This window comes from Rattus norvegicus, chromosome 10, assembly GCF_021556685.1.
Source record: "Rattus norvegicus strain SHRSP/BbbUtx chromosome 10, alternate assembly SHRSP_T2T, whole genome shotgun sequence".
In the NCBI taxonomy this organism is placed as follows: domain Eukaryota; kingdom Metazoa; phylum Chordata; class Mammalia; order Rodentia; family Muridae; genus Rattus; species Rattus norvegicus.
The window spans coordinates 80,981,306-81,001,134 of record NC_141543.1 but is presented as its reverse complement, the minus strand read 5'-3'; the positions used below and the strand labels follow the sequence as shown (position 1 = coordinate 81,001,134).

Below are 19,829 nucleotides of genomic sequence, written 5' to 3'. Positions count from 1 at the left end.
CAGTGCTGGATGAGACTGTCATGTACAGTTGTGACTCAAAGTGACAGAGGCACATGGACCTCTACATGATAAGTCAACTGGGAAGAGAACTTAGAACACACCGTCCACAAGGATCCTCTAAGGGCAATGCAACACTTTTATACTGAAGTCCCCAACTTATTCTCAAGCAAAGTCAAAAGTAAAATAACAGATTTAAAAAAAAAAGCCACCTTCCTTTCCTAGAGAGACAAAACTACTTCAAAGCAAATGAAGGAAAAAAATGAAGTAAAAGGAACTGAAAACTACTAGCAGGAGGCTGGGGCAAATGCTGGGCTTGTTCTTCTGACTTCAAACTTACAGTTTTCCCTCCTCAGATGGGTAGGGCCACCACAGCCTTCAAAGATCCTCCTAATTCTTAAGATTTTATGTCAGTAACTCACGTTCTCTTCACTATAACAGATCTCCAGAGAGCCTCTTCCAGAGAGTCAGGCCTAAGCAGCCCCATTAACTACCCTGAAACAGCCATTTCTAGTCATTTTAGATGAGTCTCTGAAAGAAGATGGATGAGATTGTGTGTGTGTGTGTGTGTGTGTGTGTGTGAGAGAGAGAGAGAGAGAGAGAGAGAGAGAGAGAGAGAGAGAATGTGTGTGTGTGAGAGAGAGGGAGAAAGGGAGAGAGGGAGAGAGGGAGAGGGAGAGAGGGAGAGAGGGAGAGAGGGAGAGAGGGAGAGAGAGAGAGAGAGAGAGAGAGAGAGAGAGAGAGAGAGAGAGAGACTAGACCCACCATCTAGAACAAAAAAGGACAGAACAAACCCTATATATACACAGCTTTGCCAAGCCGTGGAGGGTAGCTAGAGTACCTCAGACAGGCCGCATTATCTACGTTATGGTTCTCTCTCAAGTCTATACTTAATGGATGTATCACAGCTCCAAAAGGGATAATGGCACATCTATCATTACATCAGAGTATCAGGGATTCAGGAAGGAAGCAACAAAAATTCTAAAGCCACAGCTCACCATTGATGTCACCACCAAGGCTGGAGAAAATCCCATCGTGAGATAGAAGAAAAGTTCCACCACTTTGTACCTGCAGGGACACAGATGTTAGACTCACACTGGGGGACTGCTTAGACCATGCACATGCCGGCTTCCCCTTTCTTTATGTTGGAGGAGAAACATAAGCTTTGAAACTACTCAAAGGAGCTGCACTGCCCAGTAGGAGACCACCGAGCCTCTCCCTAACGTGCAGAACTGAGGAACCATGAGGCAAAGTTTCTCTTAGGATGAAAAAGGCAGAAATTGACCCAGGCTGCCTAGAACAGGTCTGCTGTGAAAACTAGTTGTAATCCAGCCCGGAACACTATTTTTCTCTTGCTCACCTCCTGTTGGCCCATCACCAGTTCCATCCAGAGTTAAAAGGACCTTGACAGAGGGAGGGGAGGTAGAAACCCAGCTTTCTTCAGGGGTGGGCAGCAGCCAGGGCCCAGGATGTGTGTTCTGTTTGTCTCTTCATTTTTGCATGCCTATTTCCTGTGTCATCCCACTAGGCTGCAGGCTATCTGAGAACTGTAGCCCCAGTGGAGGAAGAATGGGCTGCAGACCTTGGTTTACCAGAAAGGCCTGTCTTTACTTGCTACGCTGTCTGGAGGCTATAATCCAGAGGCCTGAACCCAAGAAGCGCAGGTGCCCTTAGACTGATAGGCATTACGTAATATTCTTGGCACTTGTTGCATTCAAAGGGTAATTGGAGTCACGTGCCTCCGATAAGCTCAGGATCGATATGTCTATTGGTGTTCTCTTCGTTCAAATCTTGTTGTGAACTTCATGGGTACAGCTTCTAACTTTCTGGGGAGACAATCTCACAGCAAAAGGTCATTTCCTTCCGGCCCTTGTGTTCCTAATTTTTATGCCTGCAGCTGAAGATGGTGACCTGGAGGGTCTCCTTTGGACCCGAAAGGTACACTTTCCATATGCCTTTGTTTACACCCACACTCTGTTTATGCTCACACTTTTGACCATAGCCCCGAGTAGGAGGAGAGCTGTGTCCAGTGCTAGCTAGCGTCTCTCCTCAAACACAGACTTCTATCTAGGTGAGTGCGCCACAGTAACCCTTAGTGTCCTTACCCTCCATCTCCATGGAAACTGGAAGAGGGCTAGTCTCCATTTAAGGCATCTGTGAGAGCTTGCCTCTGGATAAGAGAAAAAGGTCCCTACGGCTCTAAAATGTCCTTCGACCCCAGCGTGTCACATTTATGCCTTCCCACCCCAGCCTGTCCAGCGGCAGTGAATACCGAAAGGCATTAGAGATTTTCTAAAAAGCAATACATTTTCTCTTTATGTATTTCTACTCTTGTGAAGCACATGCACAGAGTGGAACTGCGCCATAACACAAGGCTATTTTAGGCAGTTAATTGCTAAACTATCGAACGGAAGTGATCTTTCTCTTACTTTTCATGGTAGAGAAATACGTAAATGGTTCCTCCAGCTGCCATGAGCCAGATAAACCAACGCATGTGAGATGCCAGGGGTCCGAGTTCACGGAGATTTAACCTACAAACGGAAACGACAATAAAAGGGGTGAGTGAATGACAGGAATCCGGAGCCCACGTTCTCCTAGTGACAGCAAACAGCAGACAACAAGAGGACAGAAAGATACGGCCCTCAGCATAGCAAGGAGGCTCTGGCCAGCCTGGGTGAAACTAATCATTCAAGGAAAAGATTGTTGGTCGAATTTTAGTATTCAGAATTACACGTGGTTTAAAAATAGCACCAGCTAAAAAGAGACATGTCACTGTGCCTGTCACGTCTGACTTTCCCCAGCAGGGACGCGCTGAAGCAAGGGCTACTGGCGCTTTTATTTCTGACTGCACATTTGGGATGCTGACAAGGCTTCTCGAGAACCCGGAATAAAAACCAGGATCACATACCCACGGCAGACACCCCAACGTACATGTCTCCGTTAGCAACCTCTCTGCCAAGGCAGAACGCCGAGAACCCCTTCAGCATGTGCTATGGAACGTGTTCTGTCACAGCTCAACATGCCACAACGTCATGTGTATTCAAAACAAGTACGGAAAAAAGAAATGTCCGGTTTGGTTATAACTATAAAACTAATATTCGAAAGAGGAAAACTAACTATTGACATGTCTACAACTACACGGGAACAGATTGCCTACTCTACCCGTGACCCTTGAGTTCATACTTAATCTTTTTTCTACATATTTACTCACTCGAAACTGCTTCACAAAGGCTTTTGAGCATGCTTGCTTGTATGTGAATCAGACCTATAATTTAGTAAGAGGTACCAGAGAGGCCTTGGACATTTTTTTTTTAATTTAAACCGATCACCTTGGACTTTTTTGTTTTTTTTTAATTTGAACAGATAATTACATTTCTTTTGAGTGACTGAGCCTGCATGAGACAGGTTCTATGGACTACAGCAGTGGGTAGTCCACTCACTGGGAAGGTCTGAGTATTCAAAACCGGGCCAGGTCTAGGGGGAAAACTAAAGCTTCTTTCATTTTTGGCTTTTGAAGCAACAAGAGGCTGCATTTGATCTGTGTCAGAAGGGCAGTGAGGTCGAGGGAAGTGCACAGGGGGTTAGAGGTTTTAACTGGTTAACTAGTTCTGTTAGTTATCGGAGGAAACGAGAAACGTGTGGATAGACAGTTGCTACCAGGCTATTGAGTGGGCAAAACAGCAAACAGTATACATTTCTAAAGGAAGCTTGCTTTTCCTCAGATGCATTTACAGCATTCCCCAAATTCACCAAATTCAATTTTCATGGATGCTGAAAAGCAGCAAGAGGTCTATGGAAAGAAGATGGAGGGGGTAAGGGGGCCTGCTAGTCACACCCAAGTCCATAGCACCCTCTCTAAAATAATCTCGTCCTTCCAAGTCAGGAGTAACGTAACCAAGTAGATAAGTGTGTCTACACTGTGGGAGGGGCAGAGTGCATGCAGGAGGACTGTGGGAGGGGTGGAGAGGAAGGGAGGAAGGAGCTCTAATGGTGAAGCTGCTTCTCCGGGGTACAGGGGTCTACCTTACCATGGGGCGTAGGAAGCGGCAATGAAGAAGTAGATGACCATCCGATCACACATGTGGAAACAATGCTCCACTGTTCTGTGAGGAGGAAGTCAAAGGGCAGGGGGAACTCGTCAAAACCTTCAGACAGGAAGTATGGGCTATCACTCAACGAGGCTACAACCACCTTGTTTCATTTTCCCACAGCGTCCGCAGCTCGCCTTTCAAAGCCGCAGCTCTTCTCTTTAATGGCAGGAAGCCGCAGTAAAAGCTTTATATTTTTTAGGTCATGTACACAACCAGACATGAGACGAGAGAGCCCCGCAACAGTCAGGTGACATGAGTCTCTTCCGAGGTTTTTCCTTTTCTTTTGGAAAATGAAATTCTGTGAGGGCAGACCACTGCCCGGTGCCTAGCACAGCCCCAATGCCCAGTTAACATGCCCTGAAAATCCTTTCTTTGCTTTAAACTCTTTTTTTTAACCATTTCATATATATACATAACACATTCTGTCACAGTCACCCCTCCACAGTCTCTTACTGGCCCCTACTTCCCTTCCATCCTGTACAATAGTGGTTCTCGACCTTCCTTATGCTAAGACCCTTTAATACAGTTCTTGAGGTGACCCCCCCCAACCATAAAATTATTTTAATTGCTGCTTTTGCTACTCAGCTTTTTGCTGTTATGAATCATCTTGTAAATATCTGATACGCAACCCATGGAAAAGAGTCCTGCAATCTCGAAGGGGTCACCCACCCAGAGGTTGAGAACCACTTAGACTATTGTTTGCTGAGTTCACATTCTTGTTTTTTTTTTTTGCCCCCACACATCTTCAAGCAAGCTTTCCCTTTAAACATGCCAGGGTAAACATTAAGTGGTAACAAGGGGAGATCAGCAGTTGAGGGCCAGCAGCAGCATACATAAATATGGCGTTATTTGTTATAAAAGGATGGTGACTGCAGTTTTAAGTCGATCCACAATCAAAATCGTGAAGTGTACGTACAAAAGCTTGACTCACAGAACGCATGCTAGGGAGCCTGTGCTTTCCTGAGGTCATCTAAAATTATAAATGCAGGGGGGCTGGAGAGATGGGTCAGCAGTTAAAGAGTGCTTAGTGGGGTTGGGGATTTAGCTCAGTGGTAGAGCGCTTGCCTAGTGAGCGCAAGGCCCTGGGTTCGGTCCCCAGCTCCGGAAAAAAAAAAAAAAAAGAATGCTTAGTGCTCTTCCAAAGGACCTGTACTTGGTTCTCAGCACCCACGTCAGGCAGTTTACACCCATGGGTGACACCAGCATCAGAGAATCTGATGCCCTCCTCTGATACACACACACACACACACACACACACACAACACAACACACACGTACACACACACACACACCACACAACACACAAATACACACAGATGCACATACACACATATAAATACTAAAAACTATAAATAAATTGATAAAGGTGTAAACCCAGAGGATGGTCCGCTATGAGCTGAGGCTAGGCTTGAACTCCTGATCCTCTGGCTTTCATGTCTCACACTGTTGGGATGACAGGCAGGAGCCATCTGCCACCTCCAGAGTGCTGTTCTGAATCTAGTTTTGGTCTCTAAGGTATAAAAGCTACCATTTTGTAGGGCTTGGGCCCTTGTCCTTGCCTTGCTGTACACATAGGCCGTTGGGGACGCGGATCGACAGGGGCAAGAGAGCAAATAAGCAAAAATCAGATCCGTGTGAAAGAATGGTGCAGAAGCTACAGTTTAGCCTGAGCTAACTTAGTTACAGGTTTAAAGGCGCAAACACCCGATCAAAGCGCCATGTCCGAGAACCGCCGGGGACTAAAAGTAGCCACAGACTCACGGGTGCAACATTCTGCTTTCAGGAAGCGGGGGATACAGGGCAGAGGGAGAAAGTGAAGAATTCTAATCTCTTGTCTTGAACCCCCGAGATAATTTTGATTCCTAGCAAGGCTTGAGGGCTTTCTCTAACTCTGCTTTCTAGACTTTGTTAGGCACAGTCAGACCTAGAATCTTACTGGTGATCTGCCACCAGCTGGCCCTTGCCGCACTGGCCTGTGGTCCCAGCTCCTGAGGCTGAGACGATGTTAATTACCTGGGAGGTACAATGGGTTCAAGGCTAGAGCTTGAACTAGAGCCAGACCTGTTCTCCAAATAGAAAGCAGAGAGAGGTCTGGGGATGTAGCTCAGTGGCAGGGCACTGGCCTGGCATACGTGAGATCCTAGAGGCAATCCCCAAAGCCACTTTCCCATAAACCGAAAATGCTCTACAAGCCACCTCTCCGGTCCCACTCTCTCATAAAGGGGCGGCCAACCTGAGCACGCAGAACATTACATGTGGCAGTGTCGGCTATGTTCTCAAGACACCGCCCAGCGCAGTCAGAAACTGGGACTTTCCTCCTCTCTCCTAATTCTGGCTTTGTTAGGCATTTTTTTAAAAAAAAAAAAAAGATGTGATTTGAGCTTGACCTGGGCTTCCCACACACATGTAGCAGATGTGCAGCTTGGTCTTCATGCGAGTCCTGAACAACAGTAACAGGGGCTGTCCCAAAAGCTGTTGCCTCTCCCAGCATACGATCTTCTCGCTGGCTGGCCTGCCTTGTCTGGTCTCATTTGGAAAGGAAGTGCCTAGCTTTGCAGAGACTTAAAAGTGCCAGGGTGGGCAGGCAGATACCTGGGGGGTGGGGAGGGGGTATGGGGAGAGGATTGTGGGAAGAGGTGATTAAGAGTAGGGCAGTGAGTGGGATGCAAAGTGAATAAGTAAGAAAGATTAAAAACTTAGAAAAAAATGGTGTGATTGAAGGCTAAGCAAGGGGAAAAAATTTAGTCGTAGCTTGTGATTCTAGCAATACTCTTTCACGGTTCAAGAGAGTCTCGTTTCTATTGTACCTTCATCGCCAGCCTCTGCCAGGGAGGCCCCGAATACAGAAGCAGGCATCTACAACTCTTTATTGATTCAGAAATCTAGACATCGGAGCCAAGTGTGCTGAGACAACCACAGTTGGCAGGCCATGCCAAGAAGATAATGAAGTGTCCTCCTCCCAGGCGGGCCTCTGGGTCCTGTGACTGACCACCCTGGGGGTTCAATGCTGCGGTTTTATTTTAATCTGAGGGAAATGTTACCTTATAGAAAGGGTGGCAGAATGCAAGCTTCGGGCAGAACTGTTAAAGGATTTGGTGAAATGGGGATGAGGAGAGCCCCCTCCCAAAGCCTGCCTCCCCACTAGTGACATTTTTTTCTGGCTTGTTTGTTTTGTAGAGACAGGGTCTCACTCCGAAGTTCACTGGAACCCACTCTGTAATCTAAGGTGACCTCAAATGCATGAGGATCCTAGCGTCTCAGGCTCCCAAGTACTGGGATTACAAGTAGAGTGTTGTCATGCTTGGGACTTTTGTTTTGACGATTTATGAAACCAAAATGTCTTTTCTTACGTCTCTGATTAGAAGCACGGTCTCGTTTACAGAACTGGTGCTGGCCCCACACTGCTGGCCCCACACTTCTGTTTCCTGCATGCCCTGACTATAGGCATGTGCCACCATGCCCAGCTCTATGTCCATGCCCCTCTATACCCGTGATCCTCTGTTCCAAGGCTTCCAGGTTTTCTTGAGAACTGTTTTCCTCTCTGGGGTTTAATCATTTAATCTTAAGTGATTTAAGGTTTTATTTGGTAAGCACCCATTTCCACACAAATGATGCTCCACCTTTCAGTCTAATTCTGATAAATATAAACACGTTTACATCCCAATGACCAGGCCAAGGACCTTGGTATCGTTTGGAAAGTACCTCAGAGTTAATCTTCACTGGGATGGATCTCACGGTCGCCTTGTCCCCCATTTTATACCTTTCAGATTATTTTCTTATCATCTTATTTACCATATTGCATCGCAATAACCCCATGACGCAGAATAACCGTCCTTTCATAACAAGGCAACTAGGGCTCTCTGTATGAGGTGGAATTGCTCACGGCTAAACACAGGAGGACTGGGCTGCAAAGTTCAATGGCCTTTCCTTGTTAGGTCACAGCTACGGCTCTCTTTCTCATCGCATCCTTGGCGTACAAGAGAGAACTGGAAAGTTCTCTGAATTTTAGCTGTCAGATTCAAAAGCCAACCCCAGTACTGCTTTCTTCAACGCATACAGGGCAGTTGGGTCTTCAAACCTCTACCCAACCCAAAGAGTATGTCTTGAATTAAGGGGTAGCTGAAAGCCTGTGGGGGAAGGAAAAGGCCTTATTCTTCATCCCATCAAAACCTTAACGGCTTGGGACCTGAAGACCTGCTTAGTCAACTAGGACGGTGTGCATAGGAAGTGCCCCGCCCACTGGCCCCGCCCACTGGCCCCGCCCACTGTACCTTAAGTGGCTCTTCTTCCATGATACAATGTGAAACACTGTGGAGACGATGAAGAGGGCACAAAGGCCCATCCCGTAGATCCATGCTGTTATCTTTTCCCAGCAGTCGTCGGACAGCCGATGGAGGAGGGCGCTGCCCACAATGGCTGGAACGATGAGGAACTGGGAGGAAGGCAGAGAGAAATGAGCAAGTCCCCTGGTGTTTGCAGCATCGAGACTTTTGCTTAAAACACACACACACACACACACACACACACACACACACACACACAAAACAAAACACAGAGTTTTGCCAGTTACAAAAAAGCATGTCTTAAGCAAACAGTTGTCTTCCTTGGATAATCAAAACGAGAGGCGGAAGAAGTTAGCTGCTGCCCTGGAAGCAGGTGTTCCTGGTTCAGGGAACTGGGCCAGCCAGTGGGTGCAAGAACAAGCAGAGAGACAACATTGCCCAACTGTTGCAAAACAGTCGTTCTTTATCCTAATTTCATTAAACAAGCGTGAATTCCATTCTACTCTGTAATGTGATATAGAGGAGGTATTTAAAATATCCCAACGTCAGGCACATGCCAGCATTCCCAGAGAGGTCCTGATTTCCAAGCATCTCACCCTGCCTGCAACCTACTATGTAAGTAAAGGGTACGTGAGTGAATACATTCCTAGTATATTGTATAAATCACCACGCACACCCCAAGTCACGTGGAGAGTTAGTCTGTCCCGGGTTTTATTTTGAACTTGTTCATTTTTACCCATTTGGGAGAGCCTGCAGAACCAAGGGGTTTGGGGATGTCATCATTTTTAGTAGTGCACGTTGAACAATCTCTCTCTGAAGCCCAAAGTTTGAGGAAAGTAGACTCTTAGAATTCTGATTGCCACTTCCTCCCTCCCTCCATTTCTTTCCTTTCCAACTAAGCAGGTAAGGAACCTGAGCTCTGGATCCCCCTTCTCTACCTCCTAAGTGATGGGATTACTGCCCCATGCCACCACAGTTGGCTTCTGTGTTGTTATACGTTACACCATAGACCCCGGTTTCAATATCAAGGGTCAGTTTTTGGTGGTGTAGAACAAGACAAGAGCAGTAACTATAATAACATTTTTTTCCATAAAGAAAAACTTACTTGTCTGGAAAAAAAAATCCCCCTAGAGATTCCATCCCTTTACGCCTGTTGTGGGAAAGCATCTGCTCTGGTTACCTGGTTTGTGGTTGTGTTGTGTTTTGAGATAGGCTGGCACGATCCTCGCTAGCCTTCAAATGTAGGGCATGTGTCACTGCACCTGATAATATTTTCTCTTTAAAGACGTGGTGGTGGTGGATATGCCTCCTAGCTTTAGAAATCTCATGAGTCTACAATACTCCCAAACATGCCTTTATTTAATAAGAACACACACTCTGCTCTAAAACATTACCATAGAGATATGTGTCACTTCGGTTTAAGCACTGTTCTGTTACTTGTGACACATTGAGACGTAAGGAGTGTTCAGGCGCGTCCTGGACAAATGTTATCTCTGAAGGTGGGCTGGGTCTCTGCATAGGAAAGCCATCACAGCGGCCCCACCTCATCTGTAACTTACGGCCTTGCCTAATCCTCATCACTGCAGAGCAAATCTGTCATCGCCCCTCCTTCTGGTTCTCAGGGTATCTCAGGCACTGTTTCTCCCCAGAAGTCTCACAAAAGGAAACTCTCAAGGAGAATAAAAAGTAAACGAAACGAAACAAAACAAAAACCAACAAAGATAAAGGAAATGTAGCACGGCAAAAGAAAATGTAAGGACCTCTGTGCTGGTGAGATTTAGCCTCCCTGTCTTAGAGAATCATTTGGTAAAGCCAAGCAAACCAAATCAAACCCAACAACGACAACGACAAGACGGCGATGACGACGACACCCTCCCTTCCAACACACCCTGACTTGCCCTAGCCACGTATATCCAATATCTGTCTAGAAAAAGCAGTTATCTTTCATTCAAGTTCCCGCAGCATCCATAAGCAAGCTCCGTTGCTGCCCCGCTCACTAGGGTTCTTACTTCCCACTACCCTTCTGAAGATTTACTGAGGCACACGAATCCGAGAGAGTGTGGGCTACAGGTTAGAGTGTCCAGTGCTCTCTCCACAACTTATGCTTTCGGGTTCTGAAACCCAGCACTGACAGTCAGGTACTCAAGGTCGCCAGGCTGTGACGGGAAGGTCGTACTCACTGCGTGTGTGTAGCAGTTCGCAGCATGCTCGTAGCAAGTTGGTTTGTAGCGGCCATTGGCTGGGGCCCGATGGTTCATGAAACTGTGGGAACAGAAAAGCCAACGTGAGGCACACTCTCACCTGACCTGCGGGAAGCCCGCAGGGGCCACTCAGTCCCTTTTTCAAGGAAAAAGTTGCTGTTATCAACGAGAAAACTGAAGTCATTTAAAGAGGTGTCAACTTGGCCTGGCCGGGCAGCGCCTGGATCTAAAGCAAACATCTCGTTTATTTGATGAAACAGCCTTCGAGTTTGCTCAATAGATAAACTTCGGCCAAGTAAAAGCAAACAGGAGCTCCATCAAATTCAGCAGCACCGCTCGGATGACAGGGGTGCTGCACAACCAAGTTTTAAATCTTAAAGAGGTAAGGGTTTCTGCTGCTCCCCGCCCCCCACACCCGAATTTTGTTACCATCATTAAACAAAAAGGCACACGCCGCATTTGCAAGGTTTCTGCTTTCTCACTCAGATCGCGTAAAGCCTCATGCAGATCTGTACGGCCTGCATCCCACAGTAAAGGGCCTGTCAGACTAGTTTTCTCGTATTGTATTACCTGTTCTGGCACTAGGCAGCATATTCAATACCTGGCTACCTCCAGGCCACCTAAACAAGGAGGCACGATTTCACCTCCGTTCTTCCTGAGTGAAGAAAAGTTTGCTTCAGACACCACACCCATGATCAACATTTTACACTGTGGCTCTAAAACTCACACATCTACACAGCGGGGATGCTCACGGATCAGGCTTCCGTCCCAGCTAACCTTCCCGGAACCAGCAGGATGAAAACTGCACAGGTCGGGCTGCTTCGGTTCCCTTCTAGCAAGAGGGCGAAGACAGCCCTGCCTAGACCTGAGCTCCGCTCATGCCTGGATCACACTGATGTGGACGTTCATACACAGGGGGCGGAGGTGGGGCATGCGCTGAATTAAAGAGCAAAAAGCAGCGAGCTCAGAGAAACAACTGGGTAAAAGCCTGGACGGCTTTGAGATCCCAGAGCTCCACCTGTCAACTCGCTCAGTACCAAACAAAAATCAAAACGGAAACAACAAGCCACACCCCCTCCCCCTTTTAAATTCTAGATAGCCCAAAGGTAGTTTGTGTTTGTTTGTCAGTAACCACTCTCCATTCACAGGATGGGAAACAGCACCAGATGGACCCAAAGGGGGGGGGGTGTCAAATCGCCCAAATCAAAGAACAGATAATTCCTATAAAGTCCATCCACTGCAGGCTGGGCATGGGGACGGTGAAGACATTTCACTGGCCTAGATGTTTAGCTGGACCCTAAATGAATAGGTTGAAGGTGGAGGCCAGCCAGCTTGGAGAACAAAAACCCGCCCAGTAGCTTCTTAATGCATGCAGCTATCCTCAGGTACAGATATGCAAGCCCAAACCTTGTCTCTTCTCCCCTGGAGATCCCCTAAGTGATATCACTCATTTCCTAGGGGATGAGAATGCTACCGTCCGTACAGCTCTTATTGGGGAAAAAGAAAAATAATTACACCCTGGGGAGGAATGCTTTCCTCCTGCTCCAAGGAGCCAAGGATCCACCACATCCTCACCCCGACAGGTAGGTAACAGCTGAGCTCTGTGGCTCATACCCACGCTGGGAATTTCAAAGGGTGGGGAACAGAGCTTCCAAAATGGCTGAGGCTGGATGGAACGGAAAGCACTCCATATAGGGTGAAGTGGGAGCCGTCTACCCACCATCAGGCTGCAGACTGAAATAGCAACTTCTATCCCAAGCAGCCCAGTCTAAAAATAGTCAAGACCATTACACAGCATGGGGGGTGGGAGGCGTTGGGGGTGGGGGTGGGGGTGGGGGTGGGGGATAGACTTTCACATTTTCTCCTGCAACCCAAGAAGCTGGGTGGCCGTGTCTGCTAGTCTCTGCCCTGCAGAAATAATTCAGGTTAAAAATAAAGCGGAATGGAAGGGAGATGGCTTAGTGGGTGAACTACTTGCGGTGCAAGCGAGAGGACAAGTTCAAGCCCCGGTGTGCATGTTTCAAAAAGGAAAAAAAATTAACCCAAAAAACAAACGGTGCTTCTACTTGTGATTCCAGTGCTATATAAAGATGGTGACAGGTAAAATCCCCGTGACTGATCACTTAGCCCTCCGGATTCAGTGAGATGCTCAGTCTCAAAATGTATGGGGATGACTGAAGGAGACACCTGTTATTAGCCTCTAAGGGCATGCATATAATAACACGCATGCCCATGACCACATAGGCACACATCTATGCATACAGTTGGGGAGGAGAGGAGAAACCATAGAGAAAGATATTCCTCTCTCGGGGACCATATTCCTTGCCCTGGTGGATGGGTAAGTTGGATAGCATTAACAAAGGTAGAAAGCAACTATTCTGGGAGCACTTTACTGTCTGGAGCTCAGTGAGAAAGACAGCATGATTGTCCTGCTGGGAAGTAAGAAGACAATTTTTCAATTTCTCTCAGTCTGTCAGGCTGCAATCATGCCTCCTCCTCCCGTTTCTGAAGAAATCATTCCCAAGACCTAAATGGAAAAGCAGATGCAAGATGCAAATAAACTCCCACACTCTGAGCCTAGTCTCTCCTACCCGCCTCCCAAAAGAATGAGAAAAGCTCATGTGTCTGAGAGGAAAAAAGGTCCCCATTTATGGAAATCCTCTCCACTGAACAGGAAGCAACCTAATGGTTACTCAGTGCCCTGGGCAAAGTAGCTGGCGGACATGGGTCTCCAACCCTTTGACACTGTGACATGATACTGTCGTCTAGAAATATTTTAGGCCTCACTCACAGCTATCGTGAGACGTAGGTGGGCCAGGGTTGGAGAGACACACCCACAAGGGCTCTGATTAGGGCCTGAGTGTGTCAATCACGTTTAGCAAGATACTTAGGGAAGCAGGGCTTATTCACTTTCCATTGCAATAGTCTCTTTTGCCTCCAACCTTTGGGTTACTCTCATGTGTTTGTCGCCCCACAGCAGAACTCCAAAACTAAGGAGGGAAAGAACAGTTAGGCGTTGACCTTTATACATCAGTGCGCTAAATCCAGACCAAAGGACTGGGCTCTCAGAGAGTGGACAAGGCTGCAACTCTTCCAGCAGAGTTCATAGGCATAGATCAAACCACACAGGCTATGTCTCCTGGGTTCCCAACTCCCCAAGTCCAAATATTGACATCACCATCAAAGCATATTCCAAATCGGCTCCTCACTACACTCCTCGGCATCCAAGAAACCAAGACCAGCACACACTATCTCCAACTGTGCAACTTGGAGCCTCACAACCAGCCTTGCTACCTGTCCCTGTAGAGACTCTTCTTCCTGTGACAGCCATAACTGTCTATTAAAAACAGATCACATCACATACCTCTTAAACTATTTCTCGGCTTCCCAAAAATGCTTAAGGTGACACTCTGATGCATCCCTGACCCACAAGCCTCCGGCCGCTCCCCACACTCTAGGTGCTACCCTCCTGCCCATCTGTGCTCGCCAACCACCTCCTTACAGTTCCTTTGACCCAGGAAGGTCTTACCCACCCGAGGGCACTGGCTCTTTATTTCTCCCTAGAACATTCAACTCGCGTCTCTTCTTTCAAGCTTGAGATCTGCCAGACATCACGGATTAAAGTATCTCTTTGTCCTTCCTAACCCAAGTAGACAAGTAGAATCCTTACCATAATTAGTAAGAATTCGGTTCCTAAACTTTAAAAAAAAATTTCCATCTTTCCATATTGTGGACTGGTTCTAATTCTACTTGTGTTAATTTGGCTCCCAAAATTACATGGGAACCTCTGTATGTAAGATGCTGGGTGTTGGGTGTGTGGGGAGGTCCCTGCCCCTAGTTGGTTTTGATTGGTGAAGAAAGTTGCTGGTGGCCATGAGCTGAGGAAGAGCAGCCCCAAGGGCCCACCATTGGGTCAAGGGTAGCAAAGACGGAATATTCAGTAAGTAATAATTCTGGAGTATCGGAGGGGAGGAGTTAGCGATGTGGACGTTTGGGAGAAGCCCAGCAATCGAGCTAATTAGGGCATATTAAATATAAGGCCGTGTGTGTATGTCTTTCATTTGAGAATCTACAACATTGGGTGGTAGAGAGGAGCTCACGCTGCTGCCGACGGAGGTTAAAGTGGATTAATCAACTATCCCCACGTTCCCACCCTGTAATACGAGTCCAAGAAGGTGGTCTTTACTGTTTTGTTTCCACTGTTAGGCACAGTGCTCATCTTCTGCTGGAGTTGAATTAGTTATTAAACGAGTGGACGACAATCTCTCCGTACCCTCCCGTGCACAGAGATAAGCCACAGTCAATTCGTCTTTGCTGGAGACTGCACAGGTTCCATACAGAAGAGCAACGGGCAGCCTTGGAGCCAAGAGAACCCTAGGTCTTAGGAACAGAAAACTCAAAGGCCAAGACAATGGTTATCCTCAGGGTCTCTTCAACATTGCAGACCGCTGAAGCTTCAGCTGGTCCCTCTGTACAGCACCCTGCAACCAAGGACTGAGCGCGCCATGTGTTTAGTCAGTCAGTCAAGGATGACACTTAGAAATTAATAGAGGGAGAAGGAAGACAAAAGACTATCTTATTCATGGCTCAACACTTCAAGGACCGGTCCAAAGAGACAGCAGACAGCCACCCCTACCCCCGCCCCAAAGAGTTTCTAAATGCTTCAGATTTCAAAAAAGATGCTCTTCCATGAGCTCGATTTAGAATCTCATCAGTAGGGTAGTCCCAGCTTGGGCTGTGGCAGAAAAATCCTTTTCCGGCTGAGAGACAGAAAGGGTTAACAGCTCAGCTAGCTTGCAAGAGATGTGAAACTGAACTCCAAGGTCTGCCCCTTCCTACCTGTAGTTCTCTGGGCAAGGACTTTGTTACTCTCTAAACTTATCTGCTCTTCAGTTGCTTGTAAGTTGAAAAATATGCAAGGACTCAGCCAGTAGCTGGCACAGACAGGCAGTAACTGAATGCTAACAGCTATTATCACCCCTCGGAGAGGTTAGAGGTAAAAATGTGTGTGTGTGTTTGCTTAGGTGTCTTCAGACTGAGAGATAAAGCAAGGTAGAAAATATGCTGCAGCCCTGAGGATTTTTTTTCCATCCTTAGTTTTTTTGTTTGTTTGTTTGTTAGTTTTTGTTTGCTTGTTTTTGTTTTTTGTTTGCTTTCTTTTTTTGAGGCTTTAACTGTTCCCTTACAGCCTTCCTCCGTATAAATGGCAGAAGTCTGGAAGGTGATCCAAAGCCACAGTGACCGCTGAGGTTCCACTTTGAGTGGATCTGCAAGGTGTTCTTTTATTTAGACAGAGCTATAAACCACTGGCTAAGGAACTGTTTCTCGACTGGGTACCAGCATATCTGTCAGGGAAAAGAACATACTAGTTCAGAGACAGCGTGTGCCTCCCGTATGATCTGCCCACATGTGACTATAGCGATGCACACACCAAAATGTTAAATATAAAAAGGTGGGGAAGACTACTTTCAACATTTTAATGTGTGGATCATAAAACTCAGGACTTTCCTGATATTACTTGGTATTTGCAGACTTATTTTCAAGTTCAGATTGATGCCTTCCAAACTAGACTATACTAGAGAAAGAGGTGATCAGGGATTACATCAATCAAAATCAAAGGAGACCCAGGGATCACCAAGAAAGATGCAACTGACATTTGGGAGTACAGTAATATATACCTACTCAAAAAATTACATTCTGTGATACCCTGAAAGATAATCCCCGTGTAATGGGTTAAGACTCCAAAATAGGATGAAAGTGAATTCTGTCCATCAAAAAGATTGCTCAATCAGCTGAAGTGGTTTTTATTTTTTCCATTTTAGAGCGGTCTGAATGTTGGTACCACAAACAAAAACAGGCATTCTCCTCCTTTTTATAGAATTCAAAGGGATAGAATAGAGACACAAACTCTTTGTCAAATAGGGAAGGGGTAATTCTGCAGAACCTAGCTACTGTCCTCTGAAAGCAGGAAGCCTACAGGCACGCAAAGGAAAGACTCAAACAAACAACACACACACACACACACACACACACACACACACACACACACACACACACACGGGGCATGGGGTTCACACATGCTACAGTCTTTCTTAAATCTGTGAGGTTCTAAACGGGAAAGACCAAGGTTTCTTTCTGCCTTTGACATAGATATCGTTCTCCAAGAACAGTGCCAGACTTTCAGCCACCAAGTAATAAGCAATATTCAGAAAGCAATCCAAATCTTCAAGCTGATCTCCTGAGCCCCACTGATAGCAAAGACCACCCTCCTCCTGTGTATGTTGTACTAGCTCTTTTACCCTTTGAGACTGGAGGAAATGAAAAAAGCATTAATGAGTGAATGAGGGGAAAGAAGGGAAAGGAAAACTAAACTGTAGGTTTACATTTTAAAATACAAAGAAGGACCACTTCAAACTCGATGGCCTGCTCAGAAGATTTCACGCATTTCTGCTTTCCAATTCTCTGGTACATCATACTCACTCAGCTAGCCTGTTGGTGGTGAAGGGCTGGGAAGGGGTATGGCTGCCAGGCTCAGACAAAGGGATGGAGAGTTACCAGAAACCCGATGGGTGAACTTTCATCCACTTAGAAACATTAAAGCCCAGCGCTTTCTGTGGGAACAATAGGTCAGCAGCCTTCATCATTCCTTCCAGGCAGGTATGCACTCGGAGAGAAGGGCCACCATGTCCCTCTGGTCGGGGAACCCTACCACCTCTTCAGTGTAGAGCAGACAACCCGCCTTCCGGTGGCGCCTCCTCTGTTCTTTCTCCCCATTTCCTAAAACCAGGCTTCTCAAAGGCAAGACTCTCCACCTGAATGCTAACTTGATCCTGCCCCCAGCCCCCCAAAACCCCAAAGAGCACACTGTTGGGTTCTTAGCCTGAGAAGCCCCCGAACCAGACACCATCAGACAAAGCTGGACCCAAGGAAGCGTGCCTCAGTTTCCCTGTCTCTAGGGCCAACCACCGACAAAATACCCCAAAAGGCTCAGGCCAGACTCCCTACCCCGCTATAAGACAAACATCGCCACAGGGTGCAGAAGCAGCCCCAAGAGACCTCACGCTGGGGTTTGTACAAGGGTGGAGGCCCTGAGTGGAGACGCGAGGAGGGGGCTCTGAGGCTAGAATAGTCTGCTAGGATCTAGCAGCAGCCGAGTCTGCATGGGGATCTCAAGGGCCAAGCTGGGTTTGCAAGCGGATGGAGGAGGCAAAGCAGACACGGGGTCCCGGGGCACAGATCTCAAGCTGCCCAGAGGAAGGGAGTCGCAGGACTGGGAGTGTTCCCGGGAGCCGGTCCTTGTCAGGGCTCGGGATCCCCCAGGACGGAGCACGCGCCCCGCAGAGCTCTCACCGCTGGAATCGATTCCTGAACTGCATTGATCCTCCGCTCCACCGCGGGGGCCGGGAGCTCCGTCTCTTCTGCACCGGCGGCAGGGCGCGCCGGCCTCATGGGCTTGAACTGCTCCCGAGGCCGCCGGCGTGCCAGGCGGGAGCCACGCAACTGGGCAGAGCCGGAGTGGGCCACGCCGGGGGTCGGTCAGCACAGGGCCCGGGCCAGAGCAGGCGCCTGGGGGCGGGAGGGAGGCCGCTTAAACGGCCCCGGCGCCTCCCGCCTCCCGCCTCCCCGGCTCCTCCGCCCCCGGGTGCCTGCGCCCCGCCCCGGAGCCCAGCTCCGCCCCTGCTCGCTCCTCTCGCTGCGTGCGCCCGCAGCCACCTGCGCGTCACCGCGCCCAGTGGCCAATCAGTGCCCGGAGCGGCGCACGGTTCTGCTGCCATTCATTTCCCTTAAAATTCGGAGGTGGGGTGGAACCTCCTAGCTGAGGGGCGTGGTTAGCCGAAAGGGGAGGGGCTCTGGGAGGGCGGTGCACTGCATTAAAGCTTTGAATGTGCGAGCTGCAACAGAGAGGAAGAAACGACGGTGTGTAGGAAAGGAGATGGCCCACGGTCTTAAAAGCGGCTGTGCCGGAAGTGGCAGCGAGCAAGGACCTATCTCCGCCTTCTAATTTTAGCCCCATGTCGTTTATTCGGCCTCCATTCATTTCTGCGTCCTTCCTTTCATTTATTCCTTCACCATTTACGCTCTGTAAAGACAGATTATGAACACATCTGATCGATAAAGAACAGATTGGAGTTTCTCCAGGGGGATTCTTCTGGAGAGAAGAATCATCCTTTTTTATTTTCTATTTTTTTAACCCAAGAAATTTCCAAGGAAAGAGTAGACTTGAATCGGCCCCTTTTGCTAAACCTCTGTAAAGCTAAAAGGACTTGCCAGCAGAGCAGATCATAGGGAGAGAAGAGGTAAGAGGCAGTGAACACACTCAGGAATACTGAGAAGAAAGTCATTGACATTTGCCGAGCCTGTCAGGACAGCTCTGAAATCCAGGTGTGTTCCCCTCCAGGAAGTCTGCCCACACCCATCCCCCACTCCTCAAACTACACCTTCTTGAGGGACTTAGGGCCAGCTTCATAGGAGCATTTACTCTACTTGAAATGAATGAAACGTGTCTGGAAGCTGGGGAATAAATGGTTTCATCCACAATTCTAGTGTACTTCTCTTTAAGTGCCCAGGGGTACTTTCCACAACAATTGCTTTGATCTTGGCAGGAATCCTTAGGATCAAAAGCTTGTTACTCATTTCACAGGTATGGAGGCCAAAGCTTTGAAAGGTGACATTATTTACAACAGCCAAGATAATGTGTTAGCCTAGGTGCCTACCAAAGGACGTAGGAAGAATGTGTGGTGTGTGTACGTATAGAGACAGCATGGAAAATTAGTCAGCCATAAGGAAAGACTGAAGATGTGGGAGTGATCTTTCCGCTCCAAAGCTGCACACTTGGTTTAAAAGGACAATCGTCTCCAATAGAACATCATTCTTCAATCAAGGATACTAATGACCACATTTCTGGGAAAGGACTTCCAAACAGGCTCTCAGGGAGAATAATATCATGTCCTCAGCAGCAAATGGATGGAACTAGATATCATCATATGAAGTGAAATAAATAAACCAGACTCAGAAATACAAATATTAAATGTTTTCTCTTATAGGTTAAATGTAGAGAAAGGAAAAAAAAGTCATCAATGTAAAAGGGGATGGGGGGATTTAAAGAGAGGATGAATCTGCTCAAAGTACACAATAGGCACCTGTTCTATTTTCATATTTGTCGCTGTGCTAACATATCCTTAAAAAAAAAAAGCGGGGTTGGGGATTTAGCTCAGTGGTAGAGCGTTTGCCTAGCAAGCACAAGGCCCTGGGTTCAG

At 47.5% G+C, this 19,829-nt stretch overlaps 1 protein-coding gene and 1 long non-coding RNA gene across 2 annotated transcripts in view; one reads left to right on the top strand and one right to left on the bottom strand.

Annotated features, from left to right (window-relative positions):
* Mmd (monocyte to macrophage differentiation-associated) overlaps positions 1 to 18,137 on the bottom strand; it is a 28,157-nt gene extending 10,020 nt beyond the window's left edge. Inside the window, 6 exon segments of the mRNA NM_001007673.1 lie at positions 996 to 1,065; positions 2,427 to 2,528; positions 4,026 to 4,100; positions 8,360 to 8,520; positions 10,552 to 10,633; positions 17,923 to 18,137. Coding sequence (NP_001007674.1) covers positions 996 to 1,065; positions 2,427 to 2,528; positions 4,026 to 4,100; positions 8,360 to 8,520; positions 10,552 to 10,633; positions 17,923 to 17,948 — 516 coding nt within the window. The 5' untranslated portion in view covers positions 17,949 to 18,137.
* On the top strand, positions 10,566 to 16,365 carry LOC148003039 (uncharacterized). Its single transcript, XR_015631278.1, has 3 exons — positions 10,566 to 10,954; positions 12,031 to 12,155; positions 14,779 to 16,365. It is a non-coding gene; the product is annotated as an uncharacterized LOC148003039 (long non-coding RNA).
* Positions 18,138 to 19,829: the final 1,692 nt, after the last annotated feature.